The sequence below is a fragment of the Elephas maximus genome, chromosome 26, assembly GCF_024166365.1.
Source record: "Elephas maximus indicus isolate mEleMax1 chromosome 26, mEleMax1 primary haplotype, whole genome shotgun sequence".
Lineage (NCBI taxonomy): Eukaryota > Metazoa > Chordata > Mammalia > Proboscidea > Elephantidae > Elephas > Elephas maximus.
This window is the reverse complement of record NC_064844.1, coordinates 20,466,504-20,489,285: the sequence shown is the minus strand read 5'-3', so window position 1 is coordinate 20,489,285 and position 22,782 is coordinate 20,466,504. Positions and strand designations below refer to the sequence as shown.

Sequence of the window (22,782 nt, the reverse complement as noted above, 5' to 3'; positions counted from 1 at the left end):
TTACAGGCACACCTCACTACGGGGCAGGCAGGTTTCTTACATGGAATCACATGGTAATCATCAATATGCCATCAGCCTCCTGCTACCTGACTCTGAGGAACCATTTTGTAAAGATTATCTGGTGCCTAACTGAAAAAAAGAAATCAGACTCAGGTGTAAGACACTTCTAGTGTTGTGAAATTATTCTGAAAGGTTATTTAAGAGAACTTCAAACTTCACAGATTTTTCATTCACGTATTTATTCCACAGCCAAAATATGATTTAAAGCCAGAACATTTTCACGAGTTAAAGGAGAATGTGTGGCACAGCTGCGTTAAGAACACAGACCTCAGTCTAAAGTGCAGCACTGAACAGGTGTTCTCTGCTCCCATGGTGGAATAAATACATAACAATTACACAGAAAATTTCAATAGGATCTGAGATGAGGCAAATACCCCTTTGAAACAAACTGCCCATGAATAGAGGCGGGCTGCAAATAATTTCCATTAACATAGTACAGCAAGATGGAAAAATCCCCAAGGTGGCTACTAACTCACACCCTTCATTTCATGCCTCGGGTCTTGGCTTCTGATTTCCTTCCTCGGTCACATGGAAATCCAGAAAGGCTTCTGCACCCCGTGCTCTAAAACACAACCTCGGCCCAGACTGCCATTAAGGAGCATGTGTACAGCCTTCATCTGACACCTCCAGGGAAATCAGGGGCCCAAAGGCACAGAGCAGCATCATTTGTTTAAGCATCAGTTTTAACAGTCGGATGGACTCTGGCAGACCATATGCATTTCATAAACAAACCAAAATATTTTCATAATCTTTCCATTTTTCTTACAAAAATGTTAGGTAGCCCACCCGAGTTTAAAAAAAAAAAAAAAAACTTTTATCAGAAACAATGCAAAATAAAAATTCCTCTGCCGCCTAGCTCATTTGTTGCGGGGCCGTGAAGCCATGTAGAGGGCGATCAGGCAGTAGATGGTCCCTCCCAGCGTCAGCACCATGGTGGTCCGGTAAAGCATCTGGTCAGGCAAGCCTCGCTTCAGGTGGATGGGCACACCGTCGGACTTCTTGAAGGAAAGAATTAACATAGACACAGGCGGTAACAGCAAGCACCATTTCCCAGACAAAAAATTTACAATATTAGGCTAATAAAGAACAAATTTCTCTACTTTGTAATGAATCCATCAACATACCGCAGTGGGAAAAGCCCTAATCCATCAGAAGGCCAGCTGAAATGCCGGTGTATTTTCTTATAAACGTAGCTAAAGCTAGTAAGTCCAAAGTCATTCCAAAATGCAGCCCCAAGCAACACCCATGCCACGAATTTCAAATTTCTAAGGAATTTCCCACAAGTTGCTTAACTAGGAAAGGAGCACCGGGGAATCTTTCAGGGCGAAGGCACTCAGCAGCTGAACAAAGGGCTGCAGGTGCAGGAAACGCTCCACCTTCGCTTCAACACTTCATCTGACTTCTGATCGTAAGTGGATGAAATCTGACCACGCCAGGACAACGGATAGGTTCGAGTCCATTCTGAATTCAACTGCCTTCTTTCCGTTAAGCTGTTAAACCCGTTTAACAAGACTCTCAGATGTTTAATCCATTATTTCACACAGTCTCCAAAACACTCCCCCACTGTATCTTAAGACCCTCTCCAGTCTTACTTATCAGATAAAAAGGGATTAAAGTGATCAAAATAAGCATGTTTTTTTTATCCCTAAGCTGGGCCTGAATCTGGAGCCATTTCTGAGGAAAGGGAGCTCGCCTCTAGCAACAGCAGTAACTGCCACTGCCGCCCCCATGGCACCTAAGACCTAGTCAGGGCCTAACCTCTCAATTATCTGTATATAGATTTAACTATTTTTTTTTTTTTTTTTTTTTTAGGTTTAACTTGAATAATATTTTAAATTCCAATTCTGCCTTCCCTCTGTCGACTCGCAAACCCAAGAGGGCTTCCTCTGGTTCCAGCAATGCCTCGGGGAATTTTAATTATCAAGCAAGCAAAAAACAATTAGAAGAAAACGTACTGCCAAAAATCACTACACGTACCAAAAAGCCAAATATATATATGCCTTTTGAATTATTCAGTGTCACTGTACATGCTACTGTTTCACCCGCCAGTGGATGATCAAAAGTTACATATGTAATTAGAAAAGCATACTCTTAAATAATGAGAAAATTAACCATCCTCCCCTCTTTTAAAAGTTTCCACCTGCATAGAGTTCTACTAGTTTATGGCTCAAGCTAAGACCAAGGAAGTTCTGATTAAGCAAAAAGAGGAGAGATGGATAGTGAGCTGGATCAGCACTCAGTTTCATAAGGGGTTTCTAAGCCCCTTTATTTCATAGGCTGCCCTGCTCACCTGGAAAAGCTTTTGCAGCTCTGGGACTTTATTTTTCCCGGCATAATCATACGCAGAATCGGCGGTCAGCTTAGTTGGTGTGGCAAATATGATGGGCGGTGCTTCTGTGGATACCACAGGCTTTAACCCCTGCAGGAAGAAAGACAAATGTCAAATTAGAAGTATGCCTGGGCACCTGAACACGCCTTTCAAGGAGCAGACTGTCTGGAATAGTGGAAGCAGTCACCCAGCCCCATGAGGGGAGGCCAGTTTCTCCAACTCTGCATTACGAGGCTTTAGCTGGTCCTCAAACTTTCAGCACCCTGCTTCCCTTTCCCAAAGCAAAGCTTGTCAAGAACTCCCTGCCATTAAGATCGGCAGGGTAAGCAAACAAGAACAGCAAAGGCCCAATCTGAGCTTCCAGAAATATCCATCATGCCTGTCTTCTTAATAATCCAGGGAAACATTTGTAATTTATATGTACTTCTGATTAGAGATTCGCCAAACCTGGCTGTCCCTCTTCTCCTCTGGGTGAGCTGACGTACTAACATGGAATCTCTTACCCCAAAGTGAACTTCAGAAACTTCCCCAGACACACAGTAAAAAAAAAAAAAATCTTAACCTGGAAGAGCCCGTGATTGTAAGAAACTTGTGTTTCGGGATCAAAAACCGAAACAAAAAAATTAAAGTAACAACAGACCCAACTGAAATTAAAAGAATCATTATCAGATTATTATGAAAAATTGTACTCTAACAAATTTGCAAACCTAGAAGAAATGGATGAATTCCTAGAAAAACTACCTACCTTAACTAACACAATCAGAAGTAGAACAACTAAATAGACCCATAATGAAAAAAGAGATTGAAAAGGTAATCAAAAAACTCCCAACAAAAAAAAGCCCTGGCCCAGATGGCTTCACTGCAGAGTTCTACCAAACTTTCAGAGAAGAGTTAACACCAGTACTACTAAAGGTATCTCAAAGCATAGAAAATGAAGGAATACCACCTAGCTCATTCTATGAAGCCAGCATATCCCTGATACCAAAACAAGACACCACAAAAAAAGAAAATTACAGACCTATATCCCTCATGAACATAGATACAAAAATCCTCAGCAAAATTCTAGCCAATAGAATTCAACAACATATCAAAAAATAATCCACCACGACCAAATGGGATTTATACCAGCTATGCAAGGTTGGTTTAATATAAGAAAAACCATTAATGTAATCCACCATATAAATAAAACAAAAGACAAAAACCACATGATCTTATCAATTGATGCAGAAAAGGCATTTGACAAAGTCCAACACCCTTTCATGATAAAAACTCTCAGCAAAATAGGAATTGAAGGGAAGTTCCTCAACATAATAACGGGCATTATACAAAGCCAACAGCCAACATCACTCTAAATGGAGAGAGCCTGAAAGCATTTCCCTTGAGAACCAGAACCAGACAAGGATGCCCTTTATCACCACTCTTATTCAACATTGTGCTAGAGGTCCTAGCCAGAGCAATTAGGCCAGACAAAGAAATAAAGGGCATCCGGATTGGCAAGGAAGAAGTAAAATTATCTCTATTTGCAGATGACATGATCTTATACACAGAAAACCCTAAGGAATCCTCCAGAAAACTACTGAAACTAATAGAAGAGTTCGGAGGAGTCTCAGATTACAAGATAAACGTACCAAAATCACTTGGATTCCTCTACGTCAACAAAAAGAACATCAAGAGGAAATCACCAAATCAATACTATTCACAGTAGCCCCCAAGAAGATAAAATACTTAAGAATAAATCTTACCAAAGATGTAAAAGACCTATACAAAGAAAAGTACTAGTGCAAGAAACTAAAAGGGACCCGCATAAGTGGAAAAACATACCCTGCTCATGGACAGGAAGACTTAACATAGTAAAAATGTCTATTCTACCAAAAGCCATCTATACATACAATGCACTTCCGATCCAAATTCCAATGACATTTTTTAATGTGATGGAGAAACAAATCACCAACTTCATATGGAAAGCATTACTGAAAAAGAATAAGAAAGTGGGAGGCCTCACTCTACCTGATTTTAGAACATATTATACAGCCACAATAGTCAAAACAGCCTGGTACTGGTACAACAACAGGCACATAGACCAATGGAACAGAATTGAGAACCCAGATATAAATCCATCCACATATGAGCAGCTGATATCTGACAAAGGCCCAGTGTCAGTTAATTGGGGAAAAGATAGTCTTTTTAACAAATGGTGCTGGCATAACTGGATATCCATTTGCAAAAAAATGAAACAGGACCCATACCTCACATCATGCACAAAAACTAACTCCAAGTGGATCAAAGACCTAAACATAAAGACTAAAACGATAAAGATCATGGAAGAAAAAATAGGGACAACCTTAGGAGCCCTAATACAAGGCATAAACAGAATACAAAACATTACCAAAAATGACGAAGAGAAACCAGATAACTGGGAGCTCCTAAAAATCAAACACCTATGCTCATCTAAAGACTTCACCAAAAGAGTAAAAAGACCACCTACAGATTGGGAAAAAAATTTCAGCTATGACATCTCCGACCAGTGCCTGATCTCTAAAATCTATATGATTCTGTTAAAACTCAACCACAAAAAGACAAACAACCCAATCAAAAATTGGGCAAAGGATATGAACACACACCTCACTGAAGAAGGTATCCAGGCAGCTAACAGATACATGAGAAAATGCTCTCGATCATTAGCCATTAGAGAAATGCAAATTAAAACTACAATGAGATTCCATCTCACTCCAACAAGGCTGGCATTAATCCAAAAAACACAAAATAATAAATGTTGGAGAGGCTGTGGAGAGATTGGAACTCTTATACACTGCTGGTGGGAATGTAAAATGGTACAGCCACTTTGGAAATCTATCTGGCGTTTTCTTAAAAAGCTAGAAATAGAATTACCATACAACCCAGAAATCCCACTCCTCGGAATATACCCTAGAGAAATAAGAGCCTTTACGGGAACAGATGTATGCACACCCATGTTTATTGCAGGACTGTTTACAATAGCAAAAAGCTGGAAGCAACCAAGGTGTCCATCAACGGATGAATGGTTAAATAAATTATGGTATATTCACACAATGGAATACTACGCATTGATAAAGAACAGTAACGAATCTGTGAAACATTTCATAACATGGAGGAACCTAGAAGGCATTATGCTAAGTGAAATTAGTCAGATGCAAAAGGACAAATATTGTGTAAGACCACTATTATAAGATATTGAGAAATAGTACAAACTGAGAAGAACACATTCTTTTGTGGTTATGAGGGGGGGAGGGAGGGAGGGTGGGAGAGTGTTATTTACTGATTAGATAGTAGCTAAGAACTACTTTAGGTGAAGGGAAGGACAATCCTCAATACACGGAAGGTCAGCTCAACTGGACTGGACCAAAAGCAAAGAAGTTTCCGGGATAAACTGAATGCTTCGAAGGTCAGCAGAGCAAGGGCAGAGGTTTGGGAACTATGGCTTAAGGGGACTTCTAAGTCAATTGGCAAAATAAATTCTATTAAGAAAACATTCTGCATCCCACTTTGAAGTGTGGTGTCTGGGGTCTTAAATGCTAACAAGCGGCCATCTAAGATGCATCAATTGGTCTCAACCCACCTGGATCAAAGGAGAATGAAGAACACCAAGGTCACACGATAACTGTAAGTCCAAGAGACAGAAAGGGCCACAGAAACTAGAGACTTACATCATCCTGAGACCAGAACTAGATGGTGCCTGGCCACAACCGATGACTGCCCTGACAGGGAGCACAACAAAGAACCCCTGAAGGAGCAGGAGAACAGTGGGATGCAGACCCCAAATTCTCATAAAAAGACCAGACTTAATGGTCTGACTGAGACTAGAAAAGTCCCAGCGGTCGTGGTCCCCAAACCTTCTGTTGACCCAGGACAGGAACCATTCCCGAAGACAACTCATCAGACATGGAAGGGACTGGACAATGGGTTGGAGAGAGATGCTGATGAAAAGTGAGCTACTTGTATCAGGTGGACACTTGAGACTGTGTTGGTATCTCCTGTCTGGAGGGGAGATGGGAGGGTAGAGAGGGTTAGAAACTGGCAAAACGGTCACAAAAGGAGAGACTGGAGTGAGGTAGCGGGCTGACTCATTAGGGGGAGAGTAAATGGGAGTATGTAGTAAGGTGCATATAAGTTTACATGTGACAGACTGACTTGATTTGTAAACTTTCACTTAAAGCACAATAAAAATTATTTTTAAAAAATTAGAATATTAACTTCAAAAAAAATTAAAGTAACTGAACTTTCTAGCATTAATAAAGCTGTATGCTGAGAAAATATATGGTAAAAACAACACAGGAAACCTCAGTTTTCCCACCTGTGAAATGTCGATCACAGGAACAGCAGTACCTACCACCGAAAGGGCTGCATTAAGTAGCAAACGTGCACCTAAAACTGTGTCTGGCACACCGCGGGTACTCAATAAATTTAAACTAAGGAGATTTGGGTTAACACAGATTTGGTATCTGCAGCTCCCTAAGTACAAGGATAAAGGAGCGACAAGCACACGGGCTTAAAAAGAAGCTAAGGGGAACTCTGGTTTTCTAGCTGAAGGCGTAAAATATAGTCAGTTCTCCCCAAATACCTGCAGATTAAAACAAGGAGCTACAGACAAATAAAGTCATCCTTTGGTATTAAACTCAACTAGGAAAATGATTTTTTCAAGTTAAAAAGCAGAGTTCAAGCCTAGTCTGTTCATTTTTAAAGATGAAAAAAGAAACCCCTTGCTTCTGGTTCTTAATCTCTTCAAAGAAATCCAAATTGACATATAACCGACGAGCCCTCGTGGTGCAACGGCTAAGAGTTCGGCTGCTAACCCAAAGGTCGGCAGTTTTATCCACCAGCGGCTCCCTGAAATGTGGCAGTTCTACTCTGTCCTATGGGGTTGTTATGAGTCAGAATTGACTCTATGGCAACGGTTTTATTCTAAAAAGATCACATACTGAAAACATCAATGTTACTCCAACCAAGTAGGCATCAGGATCAACAGGGCAACAAAAAGGTATTCCAGTAAACTTGGCTTCTGTTTCTTCTTACACAGTCCGGTAAACGGGGATGAACCGTGGCCTTTTTTCTGTGCTGCACGCACTCATTCAACACAGATTACTGAGCATTTATTCTAAACTAGAAATCCACGGTGAACAAGACAGGCACAATCTCTGCCATTCTGATACTGCTATGGACCAGCAGTAATACCTACTGAGCCCGTGAATGTGCCTGGCATCACACCAAGCGTTTTACATGCACTATCTCATTTAATCCTGCCAACAACTCTGGGAAGACGTTGCTATTCTCATTTCACAGAGGAGAAAACCAGATCGGAGAAGGTAACCTGCCTAAGATCAATACAGCTAAAAGATACAGCCAAGTTCTGAAACTCAAGTCTCTCTAAAGACCAGCATCCTGGCTTTTCCATATCCCACCATCGCCACCACCACAATCACCCCCATCACCAACTATTACTTAAAAACAACAATCCATTTAAAGGGAAAGCTGGGCCAGCAAGCTGTTAGCCTACATTTGGTATTTAACACAGTCAGAGACTCAGGAGTTAAGAGATGGGAAAGACAGGTCCTAACTACTGAGAGAGATCCCTGTGTGGTGAAAACGATTTGCACTCAACTACTAACTGAAAGACTGGTAGTTCGAACCCACCCAGCAACACCGCAGAAAAAAGGCCTGGAAACAGAGTTGATTTCAACAATGGCGACCTTAAGTGCCCCATATGGGGCAGTTTTATTCAGTCGCTTAAGGTTTCCAAGGCTGTAATCTTTACAGATCACTAGGTCCTGTCTCCTGAGGAGCAGCTGGCAGGTTCAAACTGCCAACGGGTTAGCAGTCGAGCACTTAACCATTGCACACCAGGGCTCCTTTTGCAAAGATTACAGCCACTAAAAACCCTACTGAGCTCATTTCTATTCTGTAACCCATGAGTCAGAAATGACTCGATGGCAACCGGATTGTAGTTTTGTTTTTTTTTAACTACTGAGATAGCAAGGCTATCTATTGAACTGCAGCATTTTAGACACTTACCCCGTCATTTTGTGAGCTCACTGTATTTTCTCCTAAAGATCATTTCCCCTTGAATGCAAAAATTTAAAAAACCTTCCTACCCCGATTCCAAAAATGGTTTGAAATTAAATTCATGTTTTGACAGGACTAATGCGAGAGCGTTTTTGAAGGGATCACACCTAACTGCTTTGTGTTTATTCATCCATCAAACGATTCAAAACCACTGCAGTTTGAACACTATCATCTGAAGAGAGGCGAGTCGACCATCTTAACAACTTTACATATTTCCATTTATAATACTGGAAAAGTATGGGATGTAGAATTTTAAAAACTCATCTATAATCCCATGATTTTACCTCATCAATTAGCACGAATCATATATTCCCCTGCAATCTTTTTCTATATACACCTTTATAACCAAAAAAAAAACCAAACCCAGTGCCATCGAGTTAATTCCGACTCATAGCGACCCTACAGGATGGAGCAGAACTGCCCCATAGTTTCCAAGGAGCGCCTGGCGGATTCGAACTGCTGACCCTTTGGCTACCAGCCGTAGCACTTAACCACTACACCACCAGGGTTTCCTATACCTTTATAGTCTCTCTAAAATCCTACATCCTGTTTTGTTTATAATTTTTTTTTTTTAGGATCCTATACAATCTTCATAACTGTCACTAAATTTACTCCTCAAAACAACCCTGCCAATGAAGTATTATCAACCCATGTTACAGATGATTAAAGCAAAGCTCAGAGATTCCATAAAGAAGCTGGGGTTCAAATTCACACGTTTTTAATGTGCCATACTACCAGTAATTTAGCTGTCTTGGCCCCAAAGGTAAAAGGAATGAATTTGGCGGTGAGGTTCTTCACCTATCCATCATTAAACCTCCTGAAAATTTAAGGGCAGTCCATGTTTCCAAAGTCATGGAAGCTAATCACTAGCCCTTAGGGTTCTCAAGAGCGGATTTGCCCAGGAAGCTATTTTTACAGGAAGGGATCCAGGCAAAATCTCTTCACCTATACCTCTTCAGAGAGCAGTGGTCCTTCAATGGTAGCATTCTCGCCTTCCATGCAGGAGTCACGGGTTCAATTCCCAGCAACACACCTCATGCAACGCCACCGATCGTCAGTGGAGGCTTGCACGTTGCTGTAATGCTTAACAAGTTCCAGCAGGGCTTCCAGACTAAAACAAGTAGGAAGAAAGGCCTCGCAATCTACTTCTGAAAACCAGCCAGTGAAAACCCTATGGATCACAACAGTCCATTTTGTTCCATTGTCCACAGGGTCCCTGCAGTGCAATGGGTTTCCCTTTATATAGGGCCTTTCTGGCTCTAGGTTTGTAGTTCTGCCAAGATAATTTGCTAGGCCACAATCTTGCAAAGGGATCAAGCAGTTTACTATGCAAATACAGTGCCTATGGCCTACCAAGGGGATTGGTCAGTTTGTGGTCTTGGTAGAAGGAACAGGCTTATAAAAGGGCTGATCCCACAGGTGTTGAGGGGGAGCCCGGAGCGGAACGCATCCTTTTGAACCCAGGGTCCCTGAGCTAAGAAACTCCTAGACCCAGGAGAGAAAGAACTAACACTGAAGTCAGAGCAAGATGGCACGGCAGTGATGCAAGAGGGCAGGAACCAGGAGACCAGCACAAGGTGGCTGCAGTGGGCTTCCTGGGCAGGAGGTGAGCGCCTTTGGGCAGGAGGCTTATTGGCTGAGTGGGGTTCTTCTGGGCACTTCTCAGCGAAGCTAATGAGCTGTAACACTAGCCTCAGCAGCACCAGAGGCCAGGCCAAGATGGGCCCAGTAGCAGAGGCTGCCTGTAGGCACAGCCAAGGAGCTGAGAGCTATCTTGTTTGGAAGTTATCCTGATGAAGAACTGTATCCTGTCTCCTGAATTGTTCCTATTACTTCCAAGTTGATCCTGATCCCAAGTTGTAGTCTGCTACTTCTCACGTAATCTTGAATACGGCTGTGAATTCTGTGTGGCCACTGCAACAAATTATCGAAGCCAGCAGGGGTAGAGAGTATTGTGGGGAAGACAGCTGGTGTCAGAAATGGTGAAAAAGTTGGAGAGTGAAGGTATGTCTGACCTCCAGCTCATAGGAATCAGCTTTGGGCTGATGATCATGGTTCTTCTCCTCCCTCCTCCTGAAGTTAGGCGACTTCTGACACCACTAGATTACAGTCCACTTGAGTCAGAGGGCTGACTCAATGGCAGCGAACAACATGCCACCTCCAGAACTGTTGTTGCCTCAGCCTATAATTGTGAGCCTCACGTGTTCCTCCACATCTCAATTAATGACACCACCATCCTTCCACGTACTCAGGCCAAAAACCATCTCTCACTCACCCACTTGCAAATCCTTTTGGCTCTGCCTTCAAAGTATATTCTGACCACTTCTCACTCCATCTCTACCAATCCTCCCCGTTTCAAGTCACCATAATCTTGCACGTGAATTTTTACAAAAGCCTCCTAACTGGCCACCCTGCCTCCAGGCTTGCTGCAAACTACTCTTAATACAGCAACCAACAATTCTGTTAAAACAGAGATGTCACTCACTATTCAACTCAAGCTCCCCAAAGGATTCGTAGCTCACTGAATAAAGGCCAAAGTTCTTACAATGCTTTCATGGCTCTAGGAGATGTATCTCCCACTCCCTTACGTCAGTCCTCCCTCTGCTCTGGCCCACTGGACTAGCTCCTTAAACCTCTCAGACAGCAGGTACATTCCTTCAGTCTAGAACGCACTTCTCCAGGTACCCACAAGCCTCCCTTGCCTCCTTCAGGTCTTTGCCCACGGGTCACCTTCTAAGTGAGAGCTCCCCTGACCACCCTTTCTAAAATTGCATGTCCTCCCCCATCCTCCTGCAGCTCCCTACCCCTCTTTCTTATCACCATCTAACATATGATGTTTTACTTTGATTACTGTATCTCCTCCTACTACAATGGAAGCTCCATGAGGACAGGATTTTGTTATGTTTTGATCACTGTTTTGTCCCAAGACCTAGAAAAACAACTTGCACAGAGAGATCACTCAATAAATATTTGAGCGTACAAATACATGTTAAGGAAGGCAACACCGTCACCACAGTGTAGAACCAAACAGTACAGAACCAGTCATGTAAACTGGCACTGACGACAGGAACCTCCTGCTTCAGTGAGAAAACAATTAAAAGCTGTTCTTAAAATAAGTGGATAACAGATCAAATAGGAACCACAGGTTTTACTTTTAATATCAAATCTCTTGGCTGTTTACATAGTCACTATCTCAAAATCCAACTAAGAGCCATTCAATCCCAACCACATTTTGAATTCTTGCTAACAGTCTATTTTAGTTGCTCCAGATTTTTAAAAAGTAACCATGATTTTTTTTTTTTACCCAAAGCTGACTGGGCCAAAGTTTTCCTTCTCTGCTGTTTTTTTAGGTTTGGGGTGGAGGGAGGAGGGTAGAGAAATAAGAATTATCAAAAAAATTTTTTAAATGATAAAAAGTTATTAACTCTTTGTGATTGTTAAGGTTGTGTGTCAACTTGGCTGGACCATGATTCTCAGTAATTTGGCAGTTTCGATGTAGTTTGGCAGTCGTATGATGATGTGGTTGGGTCATCTCTACATGAGATTGCATATAATGTGATCACCTCCATGATGGGATCTGCTGTGATTAGCCAATCAGTTGAAAGGGAGTTTCCCTGGAAGGCACAGCCTGCATGCAACATAGGTGGACTTTCTGGCAAGGCTCATAGGCTTTTGCTCGCTCTGGATCCTGCAGCTGGTTCCTGTTCATCTGACCTCGAGTTCTTGGGACTTGAGCTAGCAGCTTACCCGCTGTCTTGCCTACTGATCTTGGGATTTGTTGGTCTTTGCAGACTATGATCAAGAGCCCTACTGTCTGATCTTCAGATCTTGGGTTCACCAGGCCCCATGGCTATGTGAATCAGGAGAAGCCTCCAGCCTGACTCACAAACTTGGGATGTTCCAGCCTCTATAACTGCATGAGCCATTTTGTCATCTGATGTGATTTTCCTGTGTTGTAAATCCTGCCTCTATGATGTTAATGAGGGGGGTAGTTGGCAGTTATGTTAATGAGGCAGGACTCAATCTACAAGATTGGAGCCAATTTCTTTTGGGATATAAAAGAGAAGTGAGTAAAGAGACAGAGGGACCTCACACCACCAAGAAAGCAGTGCCAGGAGCAGAGCATGTCCTTCGGATCCAGGGTTCCTGCACAAAGAAGCTCCTAGTTCAGGGGAAGATTGATGAGAAGGACCTTCCTCCAGCACAGGCAGACAGAGAAAGCCTTCCCCTGGAGTTGACGCCCTGAATTTGAACTTCTAGCCTACTTTATTGTAAGGAAATAAATTTCTCTGTCAAAGCCATCCTGTTGTGGTATTTCTGTTACGGCAGCACTAGATAACAAGACAACGCTTTTCAATCAGTAGAAAAAATCCTTCCAACAATGACTTGCCATCAAGTTGATTTATAAATCTTTACCTGTGTGACGGCACTGGGTTTTTTGGGGGTACCTGTGCTACTGTTACAGAACTAGCTGTTTCATACTAAGCTATTCAATGCATGTTAAGCTGTTCATGTTACTTAATACTGTAAATTACAAACATCTACCATTCACAATGTGCTAATGTTTCCAAGGAAGAAGATGAAGTGTTCTTAATCACCAAAGTTTTGGGGGGAAATCTGCCACAACCACTCCTAAATCTACAGTTCATATAAAGCTTACACAATATCACTTCTTTCAACATAGCTTAAGAAATCCTCAAGTAAGAAGCTCAAATTCTCAAGAGACACACAACTCAAGATGTGCAAGAAATCTGAAAGCCCCATCTGTACCAAATGAATTTCACAAAAACCTCCACCTTACTATTAGTTATACAATTTTAGAGTGCCAATCGAATTTCAAGATGTCACCTTTTAGTGCAAAATTTTATTTTTTCCTTACTATGCAATGAACCTAGATTATGTTAAAGCTCTATTAAAAGAGCTTCTACAACCACAGACAGAATAGCTAAACTGTGGTATACTTATACAAAGAAATTCTACCTAGCAATTAAATGGAACTAGCATGTAACATGAATGAACCTCAAAAACATTATACTGAGAAAAAGAAGCCCTATTAGAAGAGTATATACTATGCAGATCCACTTACGCGAAGTTCAAATATAGGCAAAATGAATGTATGCTGACAGAGGTCAGAATGGGAAGGTGGGCAGGAATTGGCCGAGAAAGGGTTACGAGGAAAGTTGAAGGTGATGTAATGCCCTACAGGTTCACAGAGATGTGGGTTACAGAGTGTACAAACTGTAATACTTAGGATATGTGGCCTGAAAAATACACTTTCTTTATAGTAGGAGATATCATAGAAATGGCTATTTTCCTATAATCTGTAAAAGAAATCATTGTAACAATACAGAAAATTCCTCTTTAGAACTCATTACCAATTTGGTTCCTAATCCTGGACTGTTCTTTTGATAAATTTTCCACCTCTACCCTCCGTTCATGTTTCTGTAGTTATATCTTGGTCCCACCTTTCTTCCCTATACGCTCTCCCTGGGTGATCTCCTCTCCACCATAAATTCTACTACCACCTATAGGCAGAAGACACCCAGATCTCTCTGGTGAGCTCCATGTTTATAAATCCAGCTACCAGACATGGCAAATCATCACAAGGTCAACACTTATAAACCTGGATCCTTTCTCCACATTCTCGCAAAAACACCTGCCCTTCTTATCCTAGTTAAGAGCACATCTAATCTTAGATTGGAATTATTCTTAAATATCCTTCCCCTTGGGCAAGCTGCTGGGTCCTACAAGAGGGAAAGGCAACAATAATGGAGCATTCTTTACACCCCACCTGTGCCCCTTACTATTCCGGTCATTTTCCAACATGCATATCGCTTCAAACCTTCCCAGGATCCTCTACTAGGCTGAGGAATGAACACATTAGTTCCGACTCAGCTTCTGGAGAGTACTCACCACTTCTCAGTACCAAACACCTGCCAGAGACTGCCAGTCACTTGACACACACCTCATTTAATCTGTACTAAAACTGCCCTACATGAAACTGAGCTCACAGTAAATTAAGTCGTACAAGGTCACATAATTAAAGCAGGATAGCCAGGATTTGCGTCCAAATCGTCTGGGACTCTAAAATCCCTCATCTCTACACAACACTCACACACACACACCACACCTGTTGCCACCGAATCAATTCTCATAGAGACCCTATAGGACAGAGTAGAGCTGTCCCACAGTTTCCAAGGAGCGCCTGGTAGACTTGAACTGCCAACCCTTTTGTTAACAGCTGTAGCACTTAACCACTACGCCACCAGGGTTTCCTCTACACAACACTACTCAGGTTGGATTCCCATTGGTAGAATCTGAATGACCTTTTCTGACCTTCCAAATAACGAGGATTCTTCAACCATTTCACTCTTGGGACACTGTGTGCTCGTGGCCTGTAACCTAGTCCAGGCTCCCCCGGACATTTTAAGGCACACATTGAGACTCCTAACCCGGATCATACCGCCACTGCCTCTCCCTAACCTATGCCTTCCCCAGGTGCCGTCATCCCCGCCCTCAATCTCGTGCTTGGCTGAGGCTGCCTTTCCGGCTGTGGCACGAGGATAGCAACGGGGCGTCGGGGAGACCGAAAAGTCGGACCGCCTAGAAAAGAGCGACGGGGCGAAATTTCAGCCCCCGTCGGGTCACATTCTGGTCCCCGCCGGTCCGACGAGCCACATCGCTTACACAAGCAACGACCCCGAGGGTCACCTTGACGCATGCCGGGTGCCAGGCCCAACATCCGCGCAGGACCAGCCCTGCCGGGGGAACAGCTTTAGAAAGAGGGGCCTCGATGACTGAGGCAGGCGGTGTGGAGAGGCGCCGGCGGGAACGGGAGGACTGAACCGAACCGCCGACAGAAGCTTCCCCGGCTCCAGCTCCGCAAGTCTCTGGAGCGGAGGGCTCGAGCCGCCAGTTCTTCCGTCCGACCTGAGGCGGCACGACCCGTACCTGCGGGTTATAGGCGTCAGAAGCCCATGCTCCCGCCAGCTTCTGCGTGAAGCCACTGAACTTGTAGTACATGATGCCCGGCTCCCGGCTTCCCGCAGCCGCTGCCTGCGCGACCGCCCCAGGAAAGGACCCCGCCTCCTCGGCTGTCGCCCCAAGGCTCAGCCCAAGGACCCCGCGCCAGGAGTCGGGCTGTCCGGGGATCGCCTAATTTAAAACATGACCTCATAAACCATATCAAGGAGAGACAATCGGGGTTGTCGGGACCAAGAAAGGCTAAACCAGCTCTAGGACAGCACGAAAAGCCGCTGTATCGAAGTCTGCAGCAAAGTCTGCGGAGACACACTCCCTCACTTTAGAGTCCGGCAGTGCTAAGACGCCCTAAGAACTACGCACGCGCTGTGCGGGCCAACACTGGGCGCTGAGACGCTCCCAGGGTCGAAAGGGGCGGGGCATGGGCGGGGCCTGGCGCTGGAGGGGCGGTGCGGAGGCGGGGCGAGGCGGGGCTGGGCCGAGACTGGGCTGGGGTGGGAATTCTCCGTTCCCCTTTAAGAGCCGGTGCTGAGGGGCTGTCACCTGCTCGTTGGGTTGAGGGCTTCTTTTCCTTTACCGAACTTGATTGCTTGTAGTCTCCTTTCTTTCTTCCCCGACCTAGATCACCTTGTGAGGCGTCCCACCCTTACTCAATTTGCCCAGGAGTATCGATCCGGCAGGTGGGCATCTCCTGACATCCTGGGAATGGGAGCAAGTAAGAAAATTGAGAACAACAGCGGAGGGCTATCTAGTACCGAGGGCTGTTAGGTATCAAAAGATGGGGTTTTGACGCAATAAGGTGAAGATCACCTCCGGGGCTTTATGCAGAGGATATACATGGTGACCTAAATGTCAGGCACCAGGACATAAAGTTTGCACGGTTTCTCAGAACGGTTTTTACTCTTACCTGAGTTTTATGAGAATTGGTTACTCCTCCTTTTCGTGGCCTCTCGCTCTTTGAGACAAGTGAGATGGTCTGGAAACACTTGAAAAATTAGGACCTTGAGGCTAAAAGTTCCGGGACTACCACTTAACAGCTCTGTTGGTATTCATCTCAGTTCAATGTAAAGAGTTTGTAAGCCTCCATTATGTGCATTTATAAAAGGACTATACTAGGGTTCTGCTCTCCAGAGATGGAGCAAGGCTTTTCTTAGCTTTATCATCTATAATAGATTTATCATCCATCATAGGTTTTCACAAGCATGTTATAGGTGCGTTTATGACAGTGGATAGTACTACCAGTAAAACTCATAGCCATCCTATAGGACAGAGCAGAACTGCCCCATAGGGTTTCCAAGGAGCGGCTGGTGGATTCGAACTGCCGGCCTTCTGATTAGCAGCTGAGCTCTTAACCACAGTGCCACCAGGGCTTGGTGAATGGTACTATCTAAAGTTTATACAGCATTTTCCGTAAATAAATGCATTTGATCTTCGAAGCAGTCCCTGGGTGGTGCAGACGGTTAAAAGGCTGGGTTGTTAACCAAAAGGTTTGAGGCTCATGTCCACCTCAGAGATGCCTCGGAAGAAAGGCCTGGTGACCTACTTCCAAAAAATCAGCCATTGCAAACCCTGTGGGGCACAGTTCTCTCACACACATGAGTTGCCATGAGTCCGAATTGACTCAGTAGCTACTGGCGAATATTCACGGCAATCCTATGAGGTAAGTGATATTATCATTCCCATTTTACGGTATAGGAAAACAAGGACCAGAGAGGTTAATTAACTCGCCTGGGTCAGCTGTAATTTGGTGGCAAAGCTGATAATCTGGCCCAAGAGTCTGTACTCTTAAGCACTACATTGTAGATAAACCTAAATCTTTTCTATCTTAGAAGAGAGGAATGAAGGCTGAGTATTTCAGAACTAGGGTGCACACAAGCACCCCTCTTTGACAGGTGTAAACCCAAAAGCCCCAAGCGTTCAGCACTGCCAGTACCCTGAACAGCAAAGTTTTCAGCATATTCATATGATAATCCAACCCAAAATTGCTGTTTTTACAAGGCAGTATTGTGATACAATGGGGAGGACATGCAATTTGGATTTGAGTCCCAATTTCTCCAAGCCTGAGTGATTTGGGAGTAGTCATTTCCACTTTCTGAGCCTCACTCGCCTCTTCTGCTGAGTAAAATCATCATAGTGATATCTTCCCTCACCAGTGTCCTGAGAATCAACAGTTCAGTAAATTATAAAGCTTACACAAATTTTAACTTGCTGATCTTACTTTTGGCTCATTTTACTTTTCCATATATTTTGGCTGTATATAAGACTCTTGATTATTGTTTTTGTGTGCCATCAAGTCAGCTCTATATGACAGAGTAGAACTACCCCCATAGGATCTCCTAGGCTGTAATCTTTATGGGAAAGGAGTCCTGGTGCCATAGCAGTTAAAGTGGTTGACTGCTAACCAGAAGGTCAGCAGTTCAAAACCACCAGTGGCTAGTCTGCCCCCATATAGAATTACGGCCTTGGAAACCCTATGAGGTTGCTATGAGTTGGAATCAACTGGACGGCAGTGGGTTTAATCTTTATGGGAGCAGATCGCCAGCTCTTTTCTCTCTCAGAACGGCTGGTGTATTCAAACTGCAAACATTTTGGTTGGCAGCCAAGCATTTAACCATTGTGCCGCCGGAGCTCCTTAAGACTCTTGTTTACCATATGCTTTTCTTCATTACTCTAACTTAAATTAGTTAAATACTGGAATCATTCATACCAAAAAAGGAGAATGAGTTTGAAGCAAATATTAGGTGGAAGGAAAGGTCTTTCACAGAGTTTAGATTGAAAACGGAAATTAAATCAGTTACGACAGCTCCCTGGACATATTTTGGAAGAAGAAAGCAGAGAACATTCCCCAACTGATAGTAGCACTAAGGTGTGCCAGCTTCTTGAAGTACAGAGGTGCCTGTCAACACTGGTTATTTTCTTTAAGTTCCTGCCATCTGATTTTAGAGCCTGCAAAGACATAAATTAAGAATCCTGAAAATGTTACAACAGCCGGGCTGTTCAGTGGGAGATAAAATGTCAGTAGCAGAGTGTGGGTTGGGATGTCACATGGAGTGGCTGATCATGGGAAGATTTTGTCTCATTTTCCAAATAAAAATACAGCACACTCTGACAGAACTAAGACACCCTATTCTCACTCTTATTTGCATATCCCACCCAACCTCAAAGACATGATCTTTCTTTTTAGCATGATCCCCTTCAGGTTGTTCCCCAGATCCTATTCTGAGGGGAAGTGGCCACGACTCACAGTGCAGGGAAGCTGGCAGTCGCCAAGCAAATGGGGCCAGTGTAAATGCCAAGCCGCCCGGGGGAATCAGACAGTGCTGAGTCTCATTTGTGAGGGCTCTGTGTGCTAATGGCCTCTGGCGGTCGCTCACAAAAGCACTGGGGGAATGGCTACAAGTCCAATACACATTTTAAATTGAGTTGTACTCATAGATAAGAACATCCTTGTGATATAGCTCTTCATTTTTTAATTCTCCAGTTTTCCCAGAACTGGCTTTTAAAAAATTGACCCTTGGTGTGTCTGGTAGAGCTAAAGCATATAGGCTCTGTAGTAGTTGAGGTCATCTCAGGCTCCTGTTCTGATTCCTTCCAGTCCTTCCCCATCTTCAGAAGGGCTCGTGCATCACGTGGCTTTGGTGTCGCCAGTTGGGTGGAGAAATTTGAATAATGAGCATTTGTTCCAGGGTATCCCCAGGACACAGGTGCTGAAGCAGCCTTGTTTTCCCCCCACTTTACTGTTTCTTTCTCCCCAAACCTGCAAACTGAAGAACTCTCCCACGTGGGGAAGCATGTGGGTTTTGCCCTAATGAAGGAGAATGGAATACCCATAGTGCAGTGTTACCTGGTTTATTGTTTGTGTCTAGCCTCTTCCACAAAAAAGGATGTAGAGGGAAAAACATTTTCCTAAAATTTGAAACAGCTTGTGGCACCCCCAAGAAAAGCATCCCCAATAAAATACCGAGAAACAAAATGGAGAGCTAAACCCACATCAAGATGCTCAGAACGATGACACCTGCTGTGCAATTATTCGGCCATGAAACCTCAGCTGTCATCTCTCAGTCTTTGTGTAAGATAAAGCCCTATCTGGCATGGGAAATTTAAGTTTTTCTTTGAAGCCTGAAATCCAGATTCTATTGATATTGAAAAACAATTTGATCTTTGTTAAAGCATGGTATCTTCGTGGCAAAGGAGCTGAGGGTCTGGGTGGTGCATTTCACACCTAAAGGAGGGGAAATGGCAGCTGGGATTGCAGTTGCGGGGACAGCTTTATTGGGGCACAGGATGAACATATTGACATCAACTCCCTGCTCTGACCTTCTCGTTGTTGAATGTCAATACAGTGTGTGAAGCTGCCTCACTTTTGCCTGCCTGCCTTTCATTATGTGCAAGTCAAAAGCACATCTACAAAGATTATGGATTTAACTCAATTTTGACACATCACATTTCATTTCACTGGTTAAGAAAGGCTGAGGTATGACTCAGAATTTATTTTAAATCATTTTAAATGCACTTAATTATGCATAGAAAAAAGTTGAGATCCAGAACGAGATTCATGCTATTTTACTTTAACATTCATCTATGAAAACACCGTACATTACATATAATGTTGGCTTATACATAGAAGCAAGGATCTGGGAGAATATCCACCAAAGGATTAGCAGTGGCCTTCTCCAGGTTTGGGGACACGGAATGCGTTCTAATCACTGGGGATTTTCATTCTCTGCATCACATAGGCCTGCACCTGTGACTTTTGTAAACTCATATACAAAACCCATTGCCGTCGAGTCGATTCCGACTCACAGTGACATTATAGGACAGAGTAGAACTGTCCCATAGGATTTCCAAGGCTGTAAATCTTTACGGATGCAGACTGCCACATCTTTCTGCCACGGAGCAGCTGGTGTGTTCAAACTGCTGACCTTTTGGTTAGCAGCTTAGCACTTTAACTACTGTGCCACCAAACCAGAAACCAAACCAAACCCAGTGCCATCGAGTCGATTCTGACTCATAGTGACCCTATAGGACAGAGCAGGACTGCCCCATAGAGTTTCCAAGGAGCACCTGGCGGATTCAAACTGCCAACCCTTTGGTTAGCAGCCGGAGCACTTAACCACTATGCCACCAGGGCTCCTTAAACTCATATACGCTCTCACAAATAACACAAAATCCCCAAAGGCATAAAAATTAGAATTTAAAAAAATATTTCAAGCTACCAATTAATTTAGAGTATTGTTAACCACCCCCTAGGCAGACATGAGGAATCCCTGGGTAGTGCAAACATTTAATGGTTCTTGGCTGCTAACCAAAACACTGGAGGTTTGAGTCCACCCAGAGGCACCTGAGTAGAAACGCCTGACTAGCTACTTCCAAAAATCAGCCATTGAAAACCCTATGGAGCTCGATTCTACTCTGACATATATCAGGTTGCCATGAGATGGAGTTGGCTCTACAGCAACTAGTTGGTTGGTGGCTTGGTGGGTTATTTGGTTGATTGGTTGGTTGATTAGATATGGGGAGTCTCTAAGTGTTAGGCCACAGAGAAAGTCACTCAAGGGCCATTCTACCCATTAAAGACTATAGCAGTTCTTCATAAGGCTGTTGGAGAAATGAATGAACAAATAAATGAACAAAAGAACAAAGGAACGAACGTCACCTCCACACACTGCTGTGACAAAAGAGTAACCACCCTGGGTGGTCATTGACATTGAGCATCCTAACTGCCACGGAAGTTGGTAATCAACTGGAAAAGGAGGTTAAGAACCACACACCTGGGGCTCAAGAAGGTGAATGTTGATGGATTGTTGTCTTTTGCAGCAGTAGGACTTTTTGTCTTCAGAAAAATCTGTCTGAATCTATCCAATATCAATACCACAGGATGCTCTGTAACCACTGAATATCAGTGTGACCAGATCCCAGCCCTGTACTAAACTTGTGGCCTTAGGATGGTTCCTTAACCTCTCTGCCACAGAATGAAAAATTCCAACCTAACAGGGCTATTGCAAGGACAAATAACATGACACCTGCTGAAAAGCCTAAAATATGTAACTACAAGGTCTATACAGGAAATAATATTGAGTAAAAATAGTAAAATCGGACCTGTAATCACTGATATGAGCCAGAAATTACTTTAGCATGAGGTAAAGTGTTAGAATGGAAAGTCCATTGCATTTGTGTGTGTATAAAGTTAGCTGGTTAAAATAAAAAGTGTAACCAAAAATCATTTCCTCAGCCTCCACACCTTTCTCCCTTTTGATTTTCCCTCTTCCTTTCTGCTTCCCCTGAGAGCAGTAATTATTAGTTAAGTCTTTGGGGCAGCCAGACCAGAACTGTCAGGTGGTACCCAGTATGCAAACAGCCACCAAAGGTGTGGAACCTACATACAAAGCTGGAAGACCAAAGAGAGGGGTCCAGTGTCCCACTAAAATAACAGCCAACCGTTTACCATAGGCATTAGAAACAACAACAACAACAAAAAAGATCATTTTCAAATGCCAAATCCATAATTTTACTTGCCTACCCTTCCTCTTCGGATTCTTAAAGGGTGGAGACTTGGCGTTTCTCCTGAAGTCATAACCCTAACTTTTAGATCACCTTCCTGAGATTGACAGGTACGTGGGTCCTAGCACAAGACCAGTCTAGGTTTGAATCCCAGCGCTTCCTACTGACAAGCTCTGAAACCTTGGGCAGGTTACTTAGATTTGGGTCTGAGAAGTGAAATGAAGGTTTTCAGTCACAGGATTATCAGTGCCTTACCAGGCAGCAAAGGCACCAGCCTGTGCACCAGCCCCTGGGGCCACTGGCCAGCTGATTTCAAAATGGCTGATTTGGGGAAGAGGGTTAGGGAGGCCAGCCTGGGTCTTCTGCTGAGAAATGAATAGGCCTCTGCCTGTCACCACTGTAGTCTGGGAAGCAAACACCTTGGAGAAAAGGCTAGAAGAAAGTTATAAATCCAAGAAAGTATCTAATGGAAGGCACCCCATTTGCTGTTGAATTGATACCAACGTATAGCAACCCCATATGTGTCAAAGTAAAACTGTGTTCCATAGGGTTTTCAAAGGCTGATTTTTCAGAAATAGATTGCCAGGCCTTTCTTCTTAGGTACCTCTGGGTGGACTCAAACTTTTGACCTTTCTGTTAGTAGCCAAGAGCATTAAATGTTTGTGCTACCAGGGACTCCCCTAAAGGAAAGGGAACTGGAGAGAGTATGAGGTTCTCCAAACCACAGCTGAGATACTCAGAAAGCCTTAGTCAGGGGCACTGGCCCTGAGCCTGGGTCCTCCAGCCACCATCCCCTCAGTATTGCCCTCCACTGA

The 22,782-nt window shown here is 43.6% G+C and overlaps 1 protein-coding gene across 1 annotated transcript; it reads right to left on the bottom strand.

The window, feature by feature from the left end:
- Positions 1-220: 220 nt before the first annotated feature.
- On the bottom strand, positions 221-15,574 carry LOC126068063 (cytochrome c oxidase subunit 7A-related protein, mitochondrial). The gene is made up of 3 exons (XM_049870436.1): positions 15,437-15,574; positions 2,351-2,479; positions 221-1,058 (listed from the first exon to the last, which is right to left on the bottom strand). Exons 1-3 carry the CDS (start codon positions 15,506-15,508, stop codon positions 918-920), a joined length of 342 nt encoding a protein of 113 aa, XP_049726393.1. The 5' UTR covers positions 15,509-15,574; the 3' UTR covers positions 221-917.
- Between the last annotated feature and the right edge of the window lie 7,208 nt (positions 15,575-22,782).